General features: G+C 34.6%; 2 protein-coding genes and 3 long non-coding RNA genes across 5 annotated transcripts in view; 3 read left to right on the top strand and 2 right to left on the bottom strand.

The window, feature by feature from the left end:
- The window catches only part of LOC136807169 (A disintegrin and metalloproteinase with thrombospondin motifs 6-like), a 79,469-nt gene that overhangs the window by 55,132 nt on the left and 341 nt on the right, over positions 1-23,996 (bottom strand). The window contains exons 2-8 of the mRNA XM_067063749.1: positions 22,350-22,380; positions 21,938-22,248; positions 21,487-21,670; positions 21,158-21,300; positions 20,762-20,848; positions 20,129-20,259; positions 19,438-19,481 (exon numbers count right to left, since the gene is read on the bottom strand). Of these exons, the coding sequence (XP_066919850.1) occupies positions 19,438-19,481; positions 20,129-20,259; positions 20,762-20,848; positions 21,158-21,300; positions 21,487-21,670; positions 21,938-22,248; positions 22,350-22,380 (931 nt within the window). The remainder of the gene's footprint in view (positions 1-19,437; positions 19,482-20,128; positions 20,260-20,761; positions 20,849-21,157; positions 21,301-21,486; positions 21,671-21,937; positions 22,249-22,349; positions 22,381-23,996) is intronic.
- On the top strand, positions 4,947-6,990 carry LOC136807312 (uncharacterized). Its single transcript, XR_010846664.1, has 3 exons — positions 4,947-5,097; positions 5,819-5,870; positions 6,525-6,990. It is a non-coding gene; the product is annotated as an uncharacterized lncRNA (long non-coding RNA).
- On the bottom strand, positions 12,762-15,064 carry LOC136807164 (uncharacterized). Its single transcript, XR_010846651.1, has 3 exons — positions 14,965-15,064; positions 14,452-14,532; positions 12,762-14,088 (listed from the first exon to the last, which is right to left on the bottom strand). It is a non-coding gene; the product is annotated as an uncharacterized lncRNA (long non-coding RNA).
- On the top strand, positions 15,142-15,960 carry LOC136807064 (uncharacterized). The gene is made up of 3 exons (XM_067063631.1): positions 15,142-15,352; positions 15,496-15,708; positions 15,835-15,960. Exons 1-3 carry the CDS (start codon positions 15,269-15,271, stop codon positions 15,958-15,960), a joined length of 423 nt encoding a protein of 140 aa, XP_066919732.1. The 5' UTR covers positions 15,142-15,268.
- Positions 16,059-16,757, top strand: LOC136807163 (uncharacterized). Its single transcript, XR_010846650.1, has 2 exons — positions 16,059-16,206; positions 16,412-16,757. It is a non-coding gene; the product is annotated as an uncharacterized lncRNA (long non-coding RNA).

The raw sequence follows: 23,996 nt of genomic DNA, 5'->3' as shown, positions 1-23,996 counted from the left end.
TCTGTACGTAATTTTCCCTCGTGTATCATCAGCCAGTGAAGTGTATTCTTGAACAAGACAGCTTAGTTCTGCTTGATTTAACTAAGCAGGGACCACGGCAGTATGGAAGGGGGCAGCCTGGCTTTGCCCGACCACATTTTTTCAAGGCAAAGGAAAATTTACTAATCAATCCAAATTCTGCTTAATAACAGACCGGAGGAACGACCGTTCAATATGTAGGGGCTGAAAAAACCTATTAAATGATTTAAATTTCACTAGACCAGGATATGGAGAAAATAGTGCATTTTGCTGAAAAGAAGCGCTAAAGTGAAGCCTCCTCTGCCTGCTTCCACCGGGTCTGAATAGTCTTGAAAAAGACCTATTTTAGTTAATCAAGATTGATTGCAGGGTTAGATTATAATTTTTTTCCATCAGTACCTCCTTAGTCACTATACTCATCACTTTCAAGTTGAGCCGCAGACTATAATCTAAGTTCTTGAAAATAAATCTTGTGACAGGAATTTAATTTGACCCTTACTGATCAGTAAATTCGAGTAAATCGTAATTCGCGCGACGCACTTTCTGGATATGAATATTTATGTTCCAGCCAAGGTGCATTTTTTGAGACAAAAAGGGTTGAAAAAAATACATAAATATATTTGAGTCCCATGGACTGGAAATTTCTACATTTGCTGCTTGTGAAAGATCAAATTTGTCCAATATCCCCTATAAGCCCTATAAGGCTCATAAAATTCGCTTTTTTTTTTTTTCCCTCTTTTTCAGTCCCGCTACGAAGTTGGGCGCGTACAGGTTCGTAATGTCGTAAGCTCGCAACCCTAGTAGTACCCTGGGGAAATTTGGACTAAAATTTTGGGAAATGGTCTCTTTAAGGGTCGTAAAAACGCTTCTCTAAGGGCCAGTTTTCCAACTTTAGGACGGACATAACAGTCACCTCGAACACCTCAAAGGACCTGTTATGATATGTTTGTTTTTCTCAGCGTCAAGTGCCAAAAATACATGTCTCTAAGACTAGGTAAGGTCTATCCTACGACAAAATCTTTTTAAATATGTCCCGTTGGTCTATCCCTTTATCTAGTCAAATAAAAAGGCCAGGGCCCAGGCCTAATATGCATTTTGTTACATGCTTTCTTTTTATAAGAACCAGCTTTTTTCTACCGTGAGTATCACAGCGCGAATATTTTCTCTTTGAAAACTTGACCTCTGATACTCAGGGTAGCTTTTTTCGTGATTTTTAAACTGGGAATGTACGTAAGATCCGTAAGATATTTGTCAATAATATGAAAAGGCTCTCCATTATCTCCCCAACAAGTAACAGCATACTCTTCGCCGATTTTGAGATTAAAGGTCTGGCTGGAACCTTATTGTTCTTAATTTTTCTCAGGTTTCGGCCGCTGGGGGTACTAGGGTTGGCGGATCGATGAGAGGGGTATGTGTTCGGACCGGACCTCCGATGAAAACCAACCGACCCTTAGAGAGACCAAATTTTAGTGAAAAAGTGACCCTTAGAGAGACTTTTTCGAAAAATTTCCTTCCCTCTTAAAGAGACTTTTTTACAATTTTTCCTGTTAAAGTTAAATTTTTTTTCTAAAACTCAAGCGAATGTTCCGACCCTTAGGCCTTTAGAGAGATTGCTACTTTGAAATTTTCCGATTTATATATACACGTTTTTTTTTTTATAAGAACAAACTATATAAGAACATAAGGCTTCGAGCCCAAAAATTTAAGAACATTCTAAGAACATACTAAGGCTTTAGAGACTTAAAAACATGCAATTTCTTAAGAAATTACATCAAAATGCTAAAAAAACGCTGAAAATAAGAACATTTTAAGAACATTTTTAGGCTTCAAATCCAAAATACTAAGAACATCCGAAGGCTTCGAAAATTTTTGACGTTCTTATAAAAAAAAAAACGTGTATAACCTTTAGAGAGACTTTGGAAGGTGAAAAAACCGACCCAAGGTCCGCCCATACCCAGCATCCATTTTTGCTTAAGTACCCCCGGGTTTCGGCCTAAGTGATAGAGCCTTGTGTTCTAATAAAAAAACAAGTGTAAACATATGTGAGCCTGCTGTACATGCAATACACATTGCACATGGTAGAAAGGTTTCCCGCGCTTTTCTCGTGTACTTTTAATCTTTGTTGTTTACGAAATGCAATGGAATGTATTCATTTATAAAAGTTATAGACGGGGGTTTGTATACAAATTATTCTTTCACTGAAAGATCAAAGAATCTTTTTTATCTCACATTTGTTAAAGTAAACAGAAATGTAAATAAATGTTATAAAACAGGCGAATATACAAAAGATACAAAAAGAAAATGATTCTCTCATTTCTTTTATTCGTTTCATTTTGTATGAACCCCCTGAAAAGATTCAAATATTTTGAACGCTGTGTTATGAGAAAGAAAGATGGCGACAAAAAACTGAACTTTTTTGTAACTGAAAAATGAAATGTGTTTTGATTGATTTCAAAGCCCTCAAGTAAATTCAAGATGGCAAGTAAAGTGTTTTGAACTCTATGAAGCATAAGCTTTCATTTCATATAAGTTTTAAAAAGTCCCACCAAAATACAACTTTTGACATTTTTTTTGGCGCTCTGCTCCCTGACTAAGTCGCACAATGGGTTTCGCTACTTTTTTTTCCATTTTGAAAGAAAATTACATGTACACTGTGAAAATATAATTTCTCTTCTCTCCATGTTTTTTCTTTTATTGTTGTTCATAGATTTGCTTTCTCGCAATATGAATTTCGAATGAAATTAAAACGTTCGATAAAAAAAATGCAAGAAAACTTCTCTAAAACTCTATTTTGTAAACATTGGCGCCTCATTGAAGAGTGTAATTAACGATTAATTGCTCTCTTTGAAGGCTCGCCAAATAAAATAACCCACCGTGCGATTAAAATTTTTAAATGCATACTCTTTAATTTTCAAAATGTAAATATATGTTTTTGGACAAATCTCTTAAAATTCAAGTTGCAATAGAATTTATTATCATACTTGTCTTGAATTGAAATTTTAAAAGAAAAACTTTAAAAACTAAGGAGGTCACGTATATCATTCAGAACAGGGATCGAAATTAAATTCCCTCGAATCCCTTATTCCTCTAAACAGCTAGGTAATAGGGGTCATTTCATAAAACATATATTTCAAGTTTTCTACACGGTCATGAGTAGTTTTACCTCGATGGATAACCGATAATGAAAATTTCCTTTGTGTGAAATTTTCTTGAACCTGATAGACTACTTTTCAATGAAAATATATCAAGGGAATAAAAAACCCCGGCTGGGTCGGTTTGAAAATTGAATTAGATAACTGCGCAACCCGGGGGGGGGGGCACTCGATCTGAAAACGACCATACGTTCGGCCCAAAATTTGGCTTCTAAAATCGGACCCTTACAGTGCAGTGAATTTCCATGAAAAATCATACCCTTACAGTGCACTTTTTCAAAATTTCTCGCCCGTAAGGGCGAAAATTTTTGCAATTTTCCAAGAAAATGTGGAATTTTTCCTCCTAAATTGACCAATTTTGTGCCAATTTTACCAAAAAATTGGCCTTTTATCACAATTTCCTACCCTTACAGTGCAGTTCAGTGCAGTTTTGTAATTTCCTACCCTTACAGTGCACTAGCTGAACTATGAAAAACCTACCCTTAAGGGCCGAACGTCTGGTAGGTCATTTACCTTGAGTGCCCCCCCCCCGGGCTGCGCAACTCTCTTGAGATCCTGAAATTGAAACCAATGTCATAAACTTTTTAAAAACAGTTAAGTATTTGAAAATACAGGGTGTTTATAAGAAACTGAACAGACGATCTACACGTTTTTTTTTTATTAGAACACCTAAAATTTGGCTGAGCCTGGATGTGCTTATTTTTTTAGCAATTTTCAGCCTAAAATGTTCTTAATGCGTTCTTAATATTCCAGACTACTCTAAATCGACAATATGATACAAAATAAAGAGCACTTAAATTTGGCAAAATTTGGACAATATTTGACTCTCGACTTTTGAAGATCCACCCCTAAATTCGGTTAAAACTGCTTAAAAAGAGGAAAAAATTGTAGTTTCTTGTCATTTTTTTCCAAACTGAGGCTGGGCATGTTCTTAAAGATGTTCTTAATTTTTCGACGAATTTAAGCCTATATGTTCTTATAAACTAGGTTCTAATAAAAAAAAAAACGTGTATCTATTTAACAACAACTTTTTTAATCAAATCATGAAGTTCATGATCAAATGCAAAGAACGGTGAAGTAAACTACAATGCAGTCTCCATGACTTGAACACGCACGGGGAAAGTAAACTTGTTTTCGAAAATTTCATCGAGTCATAGAGGTTCATATTACAGGGTGTCTACGGAATTTCCAAAGGTTTTCAAGGTTTTTTGGCAATATTTTAGCGATTTTCAAGGTTTTTGGACCATTCATTGGGTATTTTCAAGGTTTTTCAGAACTCAAATTGATTTAAATAGTACGATATCACCGTTCGTGATGAAGTTCGTGATGAAAGGCTATTACCAGCATTTGGTCCATGAAAAATGAAAAATTTTAGAAGTTTTAGCATCGACCAAAACTTCAGTGGCGACCCAAGCCAAAACAAGACAACCATACTGTGACAATCATGCTTTTTCAAGGTTTTCAAGGAATTCTTTCATATTACATTCACTTTCAAGGTTTTCAAGGTTGCTTAGTCCAATTTCAAGGTTTTCAAGGTCCCGTAGAGACCCTGTATTCAAAAGACTCGACAGTATTCTTTTTCTTTTTTTATTGAAAGTAGTTGCCATAAAAACCAATTATTTTAACAAGCCAATGAAAAATGAAATGAAAAAAAAAATCATTTTTCACTGAAAATCAGAATATCAGAAAAATGTGAAATTTTCTTTTTTAAGCATATGGAACAAATTGAGCCGATTGAGAATTCAAGAATTTTTTAATACTATTCATTAAAATAAATTTTTTATATGATGTGATATATCAAATTTGATAAAAGGCTTGTGATAGATATTTGGTAGAAATGACATCGAAAATCACCATCCAGAAGATTTTCATTTTCATTTTTTCGGTGATATTTTGTATTTGTGGCGGTGTTAAATCATGCTTAAAGGTAAAGTCAGCCAGTTTAATTTTATAAAGATGTTTTTTTAGGTTTTAAAGTTCTAAATATATAGTGTCAATCTAGGTTAATAGCCAGTGCCATACATAGGTATTTCTAAATTCATTGTTTAGTCTTTTTGGGCATACTACCTTCAAAAATTAATCCCAAAATTTCAGGTATGGGTGGACCATACTACTATGGGACTACTATGTGTCCACAAATATTTTTCTACACGTTTTTTTTTTATTAGAACACCTAAAATTTGGCTGAGCCTGGGTGTGCTTATTTTTTTAGCAATTTTCAGCCTAAAATGTTCTTAAATGCGTTCTTAATTTTTCAGACTACTCTAAATCGACAATATGATACAAAATAAAGAGCACTTAAATTTGGCAAAATTTGGACAATATTTGACTCTCGATTTTTGAAGATCCACCCCTAAATTCGGCTAAAACTGCTTAAAAAGAGGAAAAAATTGTAGTTTCTTGTCATTTTTTTCCAAACTGAGGCTGCGCATGTTCTTAAGATGTTCTTAATTTTTCGACGAATTTCAGCCTATATGTTCTTATAAACTAGGTTCTAATAAAAAAAAAAACGTGTAATTCCCTTAAAGGATTCAATTCGTTTTGTTGGAAAAGCTCTCGAAAAAAAGCTGTTTTTGCACTCCAAAGTGAAGAGTTTCACATTTGAAATGAATAAAACTACGGTATATAATTTTGATATTCATTTCAAGGCAAAACCACCAAACCGACACGGTGTAGAACCAATAAAGTTCCTTCAAAATGGTAAGTTTTTCTAAGAAAAAGTTGAATCGCTCAGTCGATTATACGTTCCACATTTACCGGATGCTTTCAAAAAGGTACACTATGACCGGTTGGTCAGGGCTATTCTGAGAAATATTGCCCAAGTTCAAGTAACGCCCGAGCTTGCGAGGCCGTTGCGTTAAAACTTTTTTTTCCTAACGACGGGCAAATCTGTACAGCGTAGGCTCGTCGTTATGCGAAAAAAAACCAATTGCATTGTGCAAAAAGCCGTGTTGTCCGCTTCGAGAAAGTAACCGGTTAACAATGAAAGATACAGTAATTTGAACAAAGTGATGAAAAATATATCGTCTCATTTACACTGTTAAGGTAATTTTCCATATAAGAATCTCATATACCTATTCATAAAAACCAAACCCCGAAAAGAAAAAGTTGAAAGTTTGCACAAGTAAGTTTTTCCAGATATTCAAACACCCGGTTATTCGAAGTAAATTCTTCCCCCTCCTCCTTTGAACTTAAAGAAACGGGAGTCGGTTGTACCTTTATACAATCATCCGTCTATTTTCATTTGGATAACGGTTAGCAACTTTTGCATTATCAAAAACAACGAAACAACGTGTTAAACAACTCTAGGTAAAAAGACATTATTAAAATGGATGTTGCCTTTTCATTTTCCAGAAATTCGTCTGACAAAGGACAACAGAGTAGGCTATATACAACGGCTTTCGACAGAATGGAAAATCTCCTTCAAACTCAAATACGTTGCCCACAACCCTCCATCGTATGGTACAAACACTCTCTTCTTGAAAGGGACGTTCAACTATCCCGCAATACAGGGATACGCTGGTACATCCAAGCTTGATATCACACACAGAATCTCTAGCGGTATAAATAATCGTTTTGTCTCAGATATACTAACACTAAACAAGTATTATTCGATAGAGCTTGAGCAAAGATACATATCAAACGGTAATTATAAGTACTCGATCAAAATAGATGGGATCGAGAAACATTCTGTGATCAACAATGACGCTCAGCAAATTTACAATGTTGAGATCTATGCATCTCATCACACACGTATCCCTAGTCCAGCAGATATGAAAGACCTTGAGATCACTAATTTTCTTTGATCGAATGAATTTATGAATTTATAGATTTGGTTCTAGTTTTACAACGTCCAAGTTGAAGGAGGAACAGAAACTACGAATAAAAAATCTGCTTCTGGCACGTCATGATCCAGGATTGAGCTCTCAATATTTTCTGTTTACTAAAGCAATTGTCAAGCTGAATCAGCAAAACACGTTTTTTTATAAGAACATCCAAAATTTTTGAAGCCTTCGGATTTTCTCAACTTTTTGAGTTTTAATAGTCTAAGTTCCACTGTTTTCGATGTTAAACGGCGTCATTGCACTTTACTCCCACCAATAAAATAATTATCATTAATTCCCCAAAAATGACCAAATTAACTCGGACCCAGCCTAGTAATTTAATTTTGATTGACAGGTGTCATGGTGTCACCCCCCCCACTTTAAATGGGGGTACCTAAAAAAAAAAGGTGTTAAAAAAGCCAGGTACCTGGAAGTATTCCCACTTTCAGGGGGTACCTGATATGTTTGGGGGTACCTGTAATCTCGTCAGTGAGGGTGGGGGCTGTTTTTTCTGTGTGAGATATTTTTCTTAACTTTACTCAATTTCTCAATTTTCAACCAAACCCTTCGTTTTTACTACTTTTTCTTTCTTGTGTCCTTTACATTTTACAGTAACCCCAGTGAAGGAGCTCAAAATTCAACAATTTTTTTTTTTTTTTTTTTTTATAAATAGAAATTTGTAGTTTGCCCACGGACGTGGAGTGGTTCAATTTGAATAAACTAAATAAAAATAAATAATAAATAATAATAAATAAAATAAATAAATAAATAAATAAATAAATAAATAATAAATAAATAAATAAATAATAAATAAATAAATAAATAAATAAATAAATAAATAAATAAATAATAAATAAATAACGATATTGCATTTTTGCTGACCAAGCGTTTCTATCATAACAAACATGGTAGCTTGAAGTTGTTATATTTTTCTATAACTTGCGAAAATCTTTTGGATTGCAGTTCCATATACGTTATTTGATTGTATGTAATTTAGTATATTTTTTAATTTGTTTTCATATTAATAATTTTCACCTATTTTGGATATTTGTTTCTTCACATGGATTTGTGGGAAAAGACATGTCTTACTCTTGTGTGTTCTTTGAATACTTTCAACAACTGACACAAAATTATCATTACAGAGAATAGAATGCAAAAAAAAGAAATTCTTCTAATCGGCTACGTAATAAAAGGGGGTACCTAAAAAACATAATTTAATGGGGGTACCAAATCCTGGGTGCTACCAAAGAATCCAAACAACTTTGGGGGTACCTAAATCGTTGGGGGTACCTAATTTTATTGGGGGTACCTGAAGCCTGGAGGACCCTATGGGTGTGGATCTAGTTGTTGTATGTTCAATACACATAACATGCTCATCATAATATCTATAAAGCTTTTTTCACATGCACGTAAAATTTTACTTTAGACCTTACGGAAAATCGTTCGTAAGGCTGTCTTTTGGGAATTTCCCCGATATTACGTAGAGTTTTTGTTGTTTAAGAGGATCTTACGTGACTTTTCCTTCCGTTCAAAACTTTTTGAACGTAAGCAAACTCTACATAAGGCCTTAAAACACTACATAAGCTTAGGGAAATTCCCCACCCTTCAAGGTCTTAAGTAAAATTTTAAGTAAAAGTTTTCCTGTTCTGTGGCGACAAAGTTTTCTTGACGATGATTGGTCGATTTTAAACTCTTTAACTTGCGTCTCAATCAAGATTAGAAAAATGGCAATCAAGAAAATGAGTACCTAAACCTTGATGAATTCAGTCATCTTGGTTTGTACAAGTGTTACTTGAACTGAAGTACATGGCGCATGCAGAGTGAAAACAAACTCGATTACACTCCATCAAGGAGAATGCAGTGGGTAGTATTAAAAAGGCTGGAACAGAATTTTAACATAATTTGATTGGTCAATTTAACAGGGGTTGAAGATGAAAATATTATACTCTATTATGTTGAGAAATATATGACTATAACACTTTGTTGAAACCAAAAGCTTTTCTTTTCCTGAATCAATTTCGATAATGTAGTATCTTCTTTTTTTATAAGGGCCGGTAGATTTTTAAAGCGAATTTTTGGCACTTTGAGCCTCAAATTGTTCTTATCCTGTTGTTATGTATAGGCTCCGCTATATTAATCATGCTCACGGTTCATCATATGGTTCATACTTTAGGGGAACTGGTAACTAAAGGAATCATAAAGCTCTCTTTTCTCATATTTTTTCCACTATTAAGATAAAAAACGAATAATCTCATGAAATAAATACAAAGTGAACCCAACTAAATAATAGTAACTTAAACGATCCCGGTATCTGATAAGTAAAAATCGTCAAATAATGAAAGAAAATGATAAAACATGGTACAAATGGTATAGATTCTAGAAACAATAGAGTATTGGTTCTTCAAATTCGAGAAGAATTTCTTGTCCGTCCACTGAAATTGTCTCAGTTTGGATGTTTACATCAATTACGCAAATTGGTGGAAAAGCCACTCGACTTTGACAGGATAGCTCACCAGGTGTGCAAATATCCTTCTGTTGGGAACTCTGTTGACGTTCAGCACATAAAATCTTGCACAATTCAGAACCAACTTTTAAGACACACTCTGTAGGCATTCTTCTCATGAGGTGCGCTTTGTAAATCTTGCACAAGAAAAAGGCCGATAAACATCGAATTTAAGAATTTGAAAAACATTGCAATAACTAACTGATTTCAACACTGAACAATATTGTAGCCTTTTCAAATCTTTGATGTGAAGAGAGTGCTAGCTTGATGTTAATGAGATATAAGAAAATTCAACATGGTAGTATATTTCCTTTTCACTTGAAGACTAGTACAAAATTAATTTAAAAAAATTTAAACCTGGGAAGATTTACAAGGATTTAGAGCTGACATATGTTTTTTAATACACGTCTCAATAAGCCGAGAGCCTTACTTGCAAATATTTCCATTGAAACTAATTCTTACAATGCAGTTGAATATATCTTTCTTTCTCGAAGGTACAAACCAAAATGAGACCAAACTTCTGCATTTTCGACTGAATGAAAACATCCTTCCCAAGCAACAGAAATTGAAAAAAATGCTTTAAGATTTCAGCAAAAACTGTGTAATTTTCCAAAAAACAGTCCAAATTTAACAGTGAGCCCTGTAACTTAAAATACCATACCCAGACCAAAAGTGGAACAAAACGAGTCATTTTTTAACCCTTCGAACATATTTCTATTGTTTTACTAGGAGAAGCATCATCATCCCACTTAATATCTTAAGATTGAGAAGTGCTATGACCTTGAAATGTTGTAAACACGATCTGTGACTTTCACATGTATTGACTGATTGACTCGTTCGATTTGACTGATATTTGTTCCTGAAAGCTGTTTGTCAAAGAAAAGAGACTAGAAACAGAAAGAACTCGTTCCCACGAGTATTTGGTACTTTAAAGACCGTCTGTAAAATACACTTTGACCACTTGTCAGAGCTCGGGTACCACTGGAGCTTTTCATTTGAAATTTTAACCAGTGGTAGATATTGACCATAAGACAATGTGCAAAATTTCAATTTAATCACATGAGCAGTTGGTATTTTACAGACCGGTCCATTTACCTAAAATTCTCACTTTCAACATAACCCCTTGTCCGATTTTGCTGAAATTTTGGCTGCAAGCTCGTATCAACATTTTAAGGCAATAGCATTGGGCTTTTCCAGAAAAAAATCGTGCACTCCTTGAGGAGGTCCATTTCCGTTCCAAGGGGGTAAGGTTTGAAATGCAGTGGAATTCCATAAGGGTAGACGAAAATCCGTCAAAAATAAGCGGAATTCCAAGGGGGTAATGATTGAAATTTTGTAAAAATTCGAAATTCCAAGGGGGTAATGATTGAAAATTTGTAAAATTCGGAATTCCAAGGGGGTAGGTCACAAAAGGTTGGACCTCCTCAACAGGGGGTGCACGGTTTTTTTCTGGAAAAGCCCATCTTTCAATCATTAGATACAGTATCTTAGGGCCTTTTAGGCAAAAATAGTAAATAATGGTAAATAGTTGACCCTCTGCGCCAAAAAACATGTCACGTTTCTCTGAATCATATGAAAAATTACTAAAGGACAAAGATCAAAATCAAAAAGTAAAAACGCCCTATCCGCGCCCATCTTTTTTGACGACTGGATGGCAGACGAGAAGTAGATATATTATAAAACTTAGAATTAACGACAAAATCTTTTTCTTCCGCAATACTATGATGTTTCTTCAAAAACAATTTTAAAAACAAAATGAAGACAATCAATCAGCTTCCTAAAGATAACATAAAATGAGATATCAACCACAAAAACGACATTAGCCTGAATACAGTTTGATGTACCGTTGAGTAATTGTTTCTAGCAATGATATTCGAACACACGTCGTTGAAATGCGATCAACATTCCACCACAAATGAAGATTTCTGTATAATAAAACCACCTTCCATCGCAAGGCATTGCTCTATTTTCACATATTCTACCTTTGCAGCGACCTCGTTTTTCCTTCAAACATTTAGACGAACATTTAGTGACGTCATTTGTATTCAAGCATTTTGAGGTACAATCATCCGAAGGTATTGGCACACATTGGCAATAATGAACAATACCAATGATGATTAATACGAGAAGATAGATTTTCAAACGCATCTTCATTGAAGGGATGAAATTTTCTGAATCTGAACCAGTTCTTAATGCATAGAATGTTCTCTTGTCGAACTTTAGTGAATCGAAGTGGAATATTTTTTTACCCTTTATAAATGTAAAATTTGACAGATTTTTTTCGCAACTTCTTTCACTCATCATAATCGTGCTCAGGCTTTTCTTTCCAAAAGTTATATCAGAAAGTTGGGCACCACCCCGATAATTAAAAACAGAAATCCAAATATAAGGATGATTATTCATATTATTATCAAGCATGGGGGTTTTCTCTATCAACAATTTTCATGTTGATTCAAAAATGAAGCGTAGCAGAGTGACATCACAATACAGTTGTTATCAGACACACAAGGACCAATTTATAACAAGACGAAAGATCATCGCGTCGAATGTTGCACTGCAACAGTGACGTTCGAATTGTATATTTATAGAAATCCGGGGGTTTGCGTTCGAAAAGTAACGTCAAAAAAGAAAAAGAGAACATTTCAGTTTTGTATATGTTTTTCTTTGCTTTATTATAATATATGTTTTGCTATTTTTTACGAAATAAACAACTGTATCGAACGAAAAGATGTTTCAGTTTACTTATGTCTTTTTTCTGACCAAAAATTTCGAATCCTAGACTATTTTATTTACTCTTTTTTACAAGACTCATTTCGGTCATTTCTAAAAAAAGTAGCTATCTTTGACAAGGCAGAAAACATTCGGAGATATAAAAACTTTTAAAATACAAGCATAATCTAATTCTTCATCCTCTCCTCTTTCCAAAAATGTATAATAATGATATGGTTCCAACAGAAAGTCATGTGGCATTTTGGCTTTTAAAATCGGTAGTACGGCTTTGGGTTTTCCGCCTAACATTCGAATGTATGTTTTGATCAGAGGAAAACCCTCATTATTGCGTGTATAAAACCGAACAAATACCGACGGAATATTACAGTGGAAAGCCAGAGCTTTCTCGTTCTGTATAATGATCATATGGTTATTACGGGAGAACCAATGGCATTTTCGGCCTGAACATGAGGCTATTTCAATTGACGTCGGATCGTCTTAGAAATTAAATAAACAAAACCTTCGAAAAAGAAAAGTGACGCCAAGCGAAGTATATAAATTTGTTGAGTGCGTTTAACGTTTTTCTTCTTTACAAATAAAATTCAATAAAGAAATATGGCTTTCAATAATTCGATTAATTATACGAACGGTTCAAAGGTTGACCAAAGAAAACCCACTGTAGAGGTTAGAGGTGATTTGGCGGTATATGCAACGACGTTGACGTATGTAGAGGCAAAGGGGTACTTTGAAGGGCTTCTTAGAAAAATTGGATTTAGTGTCGAGATTGATGAACGAATTTATAGATGTATTTACTCGCTCGGCAAAAAGCTGCGGTTACAAATAAAGGGGAAAAGTTCTGTCAAAAGAAGGATGGTAAAAGAGAAGTGGCACTTTTTTACACCAACCAATGCTGGAAGAATGGAACCACCTTCAACGCCCGAGGTAAATCCGATTCGTATACCGTTGAGTGAACCTTATTGGGTCATGTGAAAGGTTGGGGATTTTTATTAGGTCCCCCCCCGTTTATCAAATACCTTAGATTAAATAGATCTGTCGACAATCTTAAGCCCCACCCACCATGACTTTGAAAAAAAAGATTTTTGTCCACTCTACGCATCGAACTAAAAATTTCTATTTCTAATATCAGCCACGAGACACGAAGAAACTCAAACATTTCGCCGACCTCGGAAAACGTCAACAACAAAGGAGAATATCTCAAATAAAGTAGGAATTCTTCTTTTAGAGCAACATTTATTACCAATTTTGATAAGGAAAATGCACCGTAAGACCAAGGACTGAACGTTTAACTTTATTTGCTTTTAGGTCAGCTATGACTGAAACGGCGGAAAAATCTGGTCTTGTACCACAAGAGATAAAACTATTGACACCATCGCGGACAAAGATTTCCCTTAAATTTTCTGGTAAGTTTGCTGTAGGGATAAGGAGAACAAAGGGATAATCTGGGTCGGGTGTAAGGGAGTATATAATAACAGAATGGAGAGACAATGCTAATATATTTTATTTCATAATTGTATTCAGGATCGCAGAATTCCAGTCAAGGCGACGAGCCAACTTCCAGTCAAGGCGACGAGCCAACAACCAGTCAAGGCGGCGAGCAAACATCCAGCCAAGAAGACAACGAACCAACAGCGAGTCAAGAAGACGACGAACCAACAAATTTAGAAATCAATCCACTGGTTTGGAGAAATGGTAACTTTTATTTGAACTGTAATTTGGATAGTAATCTTTAAACTCTTCCGATGTGTTTCGTATGACTCGTCCATTCTTTGTAATTTGGATAGTAATCTTTAAACTCTTCCGAGGTGTTTCGTATGACTCGTCCATTCTTCTTCATTTACTTCAGGAACAACGTTATCTACACCTGAAAGAGAAAAAGCAGTTTTGTATGTCCTCGATAGATACAACGTATCCTTAAAAGCATACCACGAGCTTACTCAACTGGGCGAACATTTGCCACGAACGCACAACATTGAGAAGACTCAAAAAGAATTGGCGTTGCTGTTTGATATCAACAACACGCCTGGAAAGGCTATTGGAGCTCAATGTTCCCTACTAGGAGAACTAGAAAATGACATTCGGTTGAAGGATATCACCCAAGGGATCGCTAAGGTAATTGGCCTAAACTGAAATTCAAAAACCAAGTAAATAAAGATACACAATTATAAGTTCAAAAAATTAGAGGGAGCATTGGCGCTAATATGAAACGACAAACTTTTATATTTACCTTATATCTCAGTTGAAGATCAGTGGCGATGGTACAAAGCTGACAAGGAAATCGAATCTCGTGGTGATGTCCTATACAATCCTGGAAGAAGACAAAGAAAACCATTTCAAGTCGTCAGGTATAAAAAGGAAAAATCATGCTAAAGACAAGACTTAAAATGAGCGGTGTGGTGTGGTTGACCAAAACTTAAAAAAATTATAGGATATCCTTTTATAAACACTCTTTTTAACATTACAGCCAATAACGCTATCGCGGTAGCCATGGTTGACGAATCTTACGACGATATTTCAACAAGCTTTGCTGATATCATAAATGATGTACACACTATAAGTGAAAACCAAACAATTCGTACTCATGGGAGAGACATCCCAATTGATTTGATGATTGGTGGAGATTACAAGGTAAGAGGATTTTTTTCAAATAGAAAAGACTCCCCAAGCATACTGAAATAAATCGAAAAACCTTCTTTCTTTTTTCAAGCAAGGCTTGTTTTACTTAAAAAACTAAATTTACCTTTCAGTTCTTGTTAACACTCCTTGGTATGAAGGCTGCCACATCGAAACATTCGTGTATATACTGTGACATATCAACAGAAGACAGGTAACCAATACCCCTATAAGAAAATAGATAGAAATTTATCCACATATCTGAGTTTTAAACATTGTTTTATTTTGAAAATCAAAGTCAAAGGTTATCAAATTTTACTTCTAGACAAGATCCTGAAAAGACTGGAAAACCAAGAACGACAAAGAATTGGACATCCCAGCCTGGAGTCAAATCCAAACGTATATTTGAAAATGTGCCATTGTGTAAATACATGGTAGATGAGTTACATCTACTACTAAGAGTTACAGACCGACTTGAAGATGGTCTCTTCCATACTATCATAGATCAGGATCAGGTAGGTTTGTAAAAATTAATTACTTTTCTTGGACTTCTTTCTTTGATCTACTTTTAGAGTTAGAAAAGACCCATCTTAATTCATAGCTCAAATATCTATTACTTTTGAATAAGCCCTCTTAATAGATACAAATTCCTTTTCAGAAAAATGGAGACAACAAAGGGCAGACAGCCTTGATCAGTGCAATGAAGGGATGTGGGATAACCTTAAAGTTCTGGAAAGACAAAAAGGACAAGAACTATGAATGGACCTCCCTGATGGGAAATGATAAAAAGAAAATGCTCCGGAAGCTACCAAGCCATTTTCATGAATTTTTACCACCAGCGCAGGTTGAACCAACAAAAGAATTGTGGAATGTAAGTTGCCTGTTAAATGCTTAAGTGGAGGCATTCTTAATGCTTTGAATATAATTCAGGAGTCTACTTTACTTTATTCAAATCCAAAGAACAGTCTCAAAAATAGTAGTTACCTTCATCTGTTAGGACTTTGAACATTTGTACAACACGATGAACCGACCATCACTCAGTGCAGAAGAAATTGATGTTTCCGAGAACAAGGTGATGATAATCTACAATAGAAGATTGATCAAATTTATCATTGATGTCTGATTGAAACACTTTTAAGTGGATTTCATAGTGTCCCAGGAAAAGAGATATCATGAAATAACAGAATCTCTTTTGAACACTAAATTTATACTTCTTTATAGGCCAAAGAATGGATTCATAAGTTACAGAAAATGAATGGTTGTGGGTACAGTTGGAATAATCCAGTAACACCGTATATCCATATCATGTGCAAGCACGTGCCAGAAATTTTGAGAGAATTTGGAACCTTAAGATTATTTAGTGGACAAGGTATGTGATAACTACTCAATTTGTTCATCTAAATTTTTAATAATTTTAATTCAATATAAGCATTAAAAAGAGCTTGTTGTAAATCCTTTATAGAATAAAGCTAAAATTTTAATTAACCAAGAATGTTAAAAGGTTTAGTATGTCAAAGTAGGTTTAGTATATCTACAAATTTATCCTGACAGAAATTGTTTATCTTTATTCAAAGGTGTGGAAAAGAAGAATGACCAACTGCGGAAAATCTTTCACAGCAAGATCAATCGAAAAGAGGCTTGCATTAATCTCTTGAGAGTTGAAAAAAGAGCACAAAAACTTGAAGAAGATGGTTATTCGAGGCAAAAGAGACGATATGTGAGGTCCGAAGAATAACTTTCAACTGGCAGACCAACTTTTTCATAATGTTTATGTTTATATATTTTATAAGAATCTTTTATATTTTACTTACCATTTGACAGTGAGTTTTGAAGTTAGCTGTTTGACTTTTGAAATGCAATGTTCCTCAGATATACCAGACATGAAAAGAAAAAGAAAAACGTGAAAATGTTTCAACGTGATATCTTACAATCTAATTTATCAAGTTCTTGAATTATAGCTTGTCTATCTCCTCCCTTGCCTATCTTAGAGGGCAACTACAACCATAATAACCAGCCAAACTTGCAAGGTTATTTTCCATATATATTTCCATAAAATAAGATTAGTTATGAATAATTAATAAGAATTAAAAGTGTCTTTAAAAATAGTGACTGAAAGCCTCTGAATTATGCGTTGTTTTTTCTCCCTAACCTCACCAGATTTATACTTCTGGTAGAGCTTCGGGGATTTTGATAAAAAACTACGCACAACCACAGGAAATAAAATAATCCTTTTCGTCCCTCTCTTGTTTATGAGCCCAGAATGCCAATTGTTGGGGAACCAGTGAGGATCAAAATCTTCCTCATTGAGAGATTTATTCCCTCTTTTCTTATCCACCCCCCTCCCATGGAAAAGATACCGAAAAATAGCTACTGGAAAGTCCAGAACTTTCACACTTCGCAGTCGCTCTTTTAGGGCGGTCTCAAAGCAAGAGAGTAGACGCTCAACATAATAATCAACTTGCCTCATGTCAGGTGCTGGATGTTCCCAAAAGCTGTGAAAATTAAATTTGGAAAAAGTTGAAAAAATATCGAAAGTGTGATATAAGCACAAAAGATTTCCCACTTAGCTTCAACAGATCAAACAATCCATTTAATACATTCAATAAATAAAAGAGAAAAGTCATGAAAAAAATTATCAGCTTACTGTAAAAGTCTGACGTCCAATAAATTTTGAGTGGGTTCCCATGTGCAATCGTCACTTCCCCAGCCGTACCACTTCACAAGATAGTAAGTTCTTTTTCCAATCTAAAACAACGACAAAAAATTTTCTAGAAAATTCTAATCAACACTTCTTCTCTGTTGAAAAGTTATATTCTCCTCCACTTGGTTTTCAATCGCGAACAAAAAAAAAGATTCAAAAATGAAAAAAAGTAAAAAGAATATAAAAAATAAATCTCACAGTTTACAAACAAAATTTACAAGATAACAACAAACCTTTTTTTCGGCGAGCACTTCTTCAGCTCTATAAACATTCTTGTTGTTTCTCTTCCTTCCAGTGTCCAAAATTTCCAGCTCTGTAGCTGTGCTGGAATTATTAAGGCCTTTATAATAAACTGGAGCTTTCTGTTTCAACCTTTGAGACATGATGAACAGATGTATTTCTGTATGCTTCAGAATGATGTGTCTCCTCCAACAAAACCAATTTTCGAAAGAAAGTTTTCAAATTTTGATTTGCTCACATGTGAGCAAATTCGAATGCAAATTCGAATGCCCGCATTCGAAAAGTTTTATTGTCCAATCAGATCGCGAATTAAACTTTGCTCTATTGTTTATTTTGACGAATCGCACAGCAGCAAAAACGCGGGAAGTAGACTAATGACGTAATTGTCACAAAAGCTCGGAGCAAACCCCCGGAAACAGATCAAAACAACATTTCTCAAATGTCGCTGTAAACAAACCAAATTCGACGCGATGTTAGGAACGCATAGATTTGTAGAAAAAAGACCAAACGTTAAAACATTTTTCAAATACACGAAAATACAAGGAAAATCCTTCTCGAAACGAATGGTGTTCTAAATAGATTTAGAACGCCATGCGACGACGGTATCATAAACACAAGTGTAGGAGAGCTCTTGTGAAAAATGTAAGATACCCTTGCATTTAAGCGATAAACCTTGATTCCCATCTGGGTTCGATTCTCACTCGGAGCTATCATTCACTTGGCAAGTGAATGTACCGTCGCCTGGGTCGAAACATGCCTTGTGTGGGGAACTGGGTACCGTCACTCTGAGAGTATGGGGAGTATACCAGGCATTGCATGTGGTGTGGTGACGATACTCAGAGGTTCAACACCTGAAGATGTATGCCCTTCAGTGTAGTTCTAGCGAGCACCTCACCGAAAACCGGGAATTTTCATTCAGTTTCTTAGCGAGTTCCACTTTTTTTTGAAAAAGCTTTTCAAGTGCTTCGACGCAAGTTCGATTTTTTCACTACTGTAGGAGCTTCGAAAGCTTAAAGTGGCGTCAAAAAATCGAATGCTTACAACCCGAAAACCCGGGCTCCAAACATTCGAAAAAGTCGCAAAGTGGAATAATAGACGTTATTTGCGTAGAAAAAACGCGGGTGACGTCTAGTATAGGCTAGTGTAGTTCGAGTATCATCGTTTTATACCAATAACTCGCGAGCGTAGGATTAGCAGTGTCTGGTAAAGGTGGTAATTTCCCTATCCTAGGGTAGGTATCTATCAAGGGATAGGGCCGGATGATTAGTCGGGTTTACTTGTCTTTCTCCAAGAGTCTGCTAGAGAGAAGATTCCATACGAAATACTTGTATGTTTAACACTGGATGTGATGAAGGTCCGCATTGAAGTACTGCATTTTATTTTAAAACGAAATTATTGATTATCAAGAAGCTTTTCACTTTGTGTGATAATTGAGGTTCAATCGTCAGCCTGAAATTATCGTTTTATATTTGAATTCAATGAAAAATAAAAATACTTATGTAAAACAAAAATGACGATTGCCGAGCACTAATCTATATTTCTACATCATCACAATTTACCTCAGAAAGGTTCGGTTCAGACGAAATTCTATAGCGACTATACCTCCTTCGAAGGATAGTGAATACACTTATAACACTGATAAAAAGAAATTTGTCAAACCTGTACTTTCGCAAGGTTGGTTTTGGTCTTTGCAAATATCTTGCCTGTGAAGAGAAAAATGGAAATAAGAAAAACAAACTACCTTCTAAATGGACCTACCTGAAGGCTAGTGTAATACGAAAATGGAGAAAATGGCAACAATAGTAAGAAAATGCAAAATTAAAAAAACTGAAAAAATATTGGAGCCAATCGCAAAGAATGCTCATTTTCCCTAAAAATGACAGAAGGAAATTTCCCAAAATACAAAAATCTGATTTTTACGGCAAAAAAGATTCTTCCAAGAAAAGCTGGTAACAGACGAACAAACGGACTAACGAACGGACGAACAAACGGACGAGAGGACATGGGTTAATCTAAAGGACCTCCAATTCAACTCCATAAATTACCCAAAAGATTATTAGTTGAATCAAAATATTGTGCTTGAAAAGGAACAAGGGTAATTTTGTGTTTCTGTAATGAGATTTATGAAGTGTTTTGTAAACTTTTTTTTTCGAAAGAAATGAAACGCTGAGACCAAGTGCTTCTACTCGCACTCAAAGTAGGGGTAAATCTTTAGTTTTTTGGGATGCAATTTTAGTTGGGGAAAACTTTTCGTGGAAAATTTGTGTCACTTCTCACAAAGAATTGATTTTCTCATGAATTATACAATATATAAATATTTCATGGTTTTAATTGATCAAAAAGAACATACTTGGTCAAGAGAACAGCGAAATCGTAAGCAGGTTTGTCATCGTTTGCTTGATTGATCTCATTCCTTCTTTCTGCCCAGCGACCGAATGATTGCAACGTGTTTTCTGCATGGTGATTGATGGTTAAGTCAGGCTGAAGAAAAATCGACAAAGTATTTCGTGTCAGGCGGAGCAGGAGATCTTTAACAAAGCATTAGTTACAAATAGATAAAGTGGCATCTAAAATCGACCATTAAAGGTTTTGTTTTTACATAAGTGTTCCCGTTTCATATCAGAACAGTGTCTGCCTATTGTTATATTATGCTGATATAAGCAAAAAATGTTTTATTTTTCCTCTTTCTGACCAAGCCTGCTCCACGCCCTTGTCAATCCAATGCGAAAAAGCTTATGAATTAAAATTGATGAGTAAGCAAATGGTATCACTCTTATTTGAAAACAAAACCTTTAAGGAACAAACATCGCAAAGCAAGTCACAGTCATTTAATTTCATTAAAAGGTATATTTAGTTTTGCATAGTTATGCTTATTCCTTCAAAAAGAAATACTGCCCTGTCTATCATTTGAATAAAAGTATTTTAGATACTATTTCAAAGTCTATTGGAATGTAATAAAACCAGCGTGTAGTGTCTTCCTTACCAACGGTGTAGTCATGACAACCATCTTGGAAATGACCAAATTGATTGGATTAGGTCCAATTGATGAATCTCTTAATATGTTGTGTGCCTGGTAAGGAAATGAGACGAGAAAATTAGTTCATTGTTTTTAGTATTGAAACTTCCTTCAAGCATTTTAATGTTAAACGATATAGATGGATGATTTAGTTAAATTGAAGTTTTTAAACTTTAAATAATCTTAACGGTTCAAAAAAGTGGAACAAAATTAATACTCTTTATAACAAGTCAGCTAGGCTATCTATGAGCTAACCGGTGATTCTACCTGAGTAGCTTGGCAAGCTTTAACGTCTTTAGCAATTTTAAACTTCCCTCTTAAAGAAAACTCAACAAGCCATAAATAAATTGTGTGACGACTTACCACATTGGCAACAGTTAGTGCATATTCCTTGGCTGCATCAACACCGTAAAATTGTGCCATACTTCGATCTAACGTCAGCAATGTTTCGATGGTCTTTTCGCCCGTTTCTTCACTGCGTTTCGAACGTTTGAAAAGTAATGGATCTAAAGATAGTAAAAAGTATTGGGTATGAAATAAAAAGCATTCTTGGGTTCCTGCGACTTTTAAGATTGTTTGAAAAGACGTTTTATTCCACTTCGATTTGTTTTAACCTCTTTGTAATCCACTATGTTTTGAAATAACCAACGATTTGCTAGATGCATCATTTGAAATCTTTAACAAACGCTAACCTTTCTTTTTATCATCATCAAAATTGATTAGATCTGTTTTGTGATCGAGAGAGAAATTTTTGATGCTGAGCTCTGGCGATATTTGGCGTAAGATGTGTGGTTGAGTTTCAATATTGACAGCACCTCTTTTATGAATTGGTTGGATATAGTATCTCTTGCTATCACCTGTATTGATCAATCCTCGCTGAAAATGAAGAAAATCAGTGAAAATGGCTGTAAAAATAAAACATTGCCAAGTTAAAAGATATTTCTCTAATCAAGTCAATTTAAGAAAGAAACTACCTTAAAAAGATGATCATATACGAAGTTTTACATCATTATGCTAAATTTGAGATTCCTAGAAAGATTTCTTGGACTTAAATGGAAAAGATAAATTGTGGAATTTCGACTCTAGTAATGGAGACACCACAAATCATTAAGAAGAATACAAAGGTATAAAAATCAAACATACCACTCCATTACAAAGGCTTAGCGAGACAAAACTTTGATCATCACCCATCAACTGGCCATTATAATAACAATTTTCAACCCTATGTTTCCCAACAACGTTACCAGTTTCGTTTAGTAAATGAAGATGAGTATTTGATGAAGAAACGATATTTGAATTTTTCTTTAAATTTATCCTGAATTTCCTTCCAAGTCCTTGAAAATTTACATTTGCCTTATGTTTTGTATCTTGATGTTGGTTTTGGGTAATAACCTTTTGGTTATTATCAAAGTATTTTGTTCTTGGGTAAACAACTTCATAACCATTTATTAATTCTGAAATATAAATAATATATAAAGTAGAGTTTTTGTGGCATATTACATTATACTATTCTTAAAATACATGAGCTTGAAAATTTGAAAAAAAAGAAACTTACTATGGTGAGAGGAGACTTTTGACTGAGTTATCTGAAATAAGAAAAACAAAGTTTTTATAACAATGATTTTCAGACTTAAAACCAAAGTCACCCTAGAACTCAAAATGCAGAGGTTATTTGATCATTTGATCTGTGATTAAAAAACTGTTTTAATAAATAGGATTAAATGTTGTGATTCGATAAGAAATATACCAAGTTTGTGTATTGATTTTTTAAACAAGCCCCAATAACAATCACATTCTGACTAGAGGCTCAGTCGCATATTTTCGTTTTTAGGAGTAAAAAAACTCACTTAAGCAGGTGATAATTTTTAATGGTGGTATAAAAAGGATTCAAAAAGGTTAAAGTTAGTCAGAATAGGGCCACAATATCTACAGACAGGCCTCCTTGAATACCAAAATAGCTGCAAATTCTGTAAATTTCATTCTGTGATTATATTTATATTCTACTTAGGACAATTTTTTTTTGCAAATTTTACTTACAAAGTATGCTAGGTTAAAGGATTAATCATTTCTACTTGGCTCATTATTTGGAAAAAAAATATTCGTACAGACTCAATATTGGTGTTTCTAAATTTTCTGACCAACTGACGACAGATTCATGATTTTAAGGTAACAAAGTTGCCAAGTGTACTTCATCGTTTTTAAAACCTTTTGTCTTGTTGTACCAAATCTGGGGCCTACTATATTTCGGTATTGCAAAAATTGACTGTTTTTACTTCATGTTTTAGGTAATCTTGCAAATTTTATTTCAGAATTCTAAAATTTGTTTCGAAATTTTGGTACATGAGGAGATTTTATCTTTAAATTTCAGAATCTAGGGAGAAAATATGGCTTAAGAACAAAAAAAGTTGGTAATGAAACTAAAACATTTCTACCTTGAATTTTGAAAGTTACAACAAAACTTCTTTCAAAACTGACACAATACAACTAAGACGAGGAAAATTTTCTATTCTTCTATTTTTGTAAGTTTTTTTACCCAAAAGGTAAATTTTCTGAGAAATAGAACTAAACTTAACTAAACTGACATGAATTAAATTTGAGCTAAAAAGGATTCACTATTTTGAGTAGACTCAAGCTGCCTGTAGCATATATAGCATATAGCCAAAAAATGCTGTTTCTGGTGCTGTGTAGACTGTAAATGACTTTCCCACTATCTATTTGTTCTATTTTATCTATTTCCTATCTTCCATTCTATTTTCTGATGTTACTCTAAGTCTTTGGAACTGTTCCAAGTTATTTTCTAGCTTTTCTAAACTGATTCTGAAATAAGCAACCATGAATTCCAAACCCAACGTCTTACCAGTTGCGCAACAAGACATGGCAGGATGCGAAGCAAACTAATACTTATAGTGTGTAATTTACAGACCCTATATATAATAACTTCACACCCTACTGCTACGCAGCCCTATGTTTTGACACAGGGTACGATTGAGTGCCCGTAAAAGGGCCTCATGACTGTTGAGTCCAACCCTGATCCTAACTGATAATAACAGAACTCCCCTCCAAATAGAAAAACTATACGAAATATACCCGTTCCCGAGATTGAAAAAGATTTTGCAATGGTAGTCATTTACATTCTACCCGACAACCTTTTTTAATAGCCCCAAACACCCCTCCAAGTTTGCAGAGTATGGCAAGGCTGAAA

This window comes from Clytia hemisphaerica, unplaced genomic scaffold (genome assembly GCF_902728285.1).
Source record: "Clytia hemisphaerica strain Z4C2 unplaced genomic scaffold, Clytia hemisphaerica genome assembly, whole genome shotgun sequence".
NCBI classification, from domain to species: Eukaryota; Metazoa; Cnidaria; class Hydrozoa; order Leptothecata; family Clytiidae; genus Clytia; species Clytia hemisphaerica.
The sequence above is the reverse complement of the archived record's forward strand: the minus strand, read 5'-3'. Positions and strand labels throughout refer to the sequence as shown.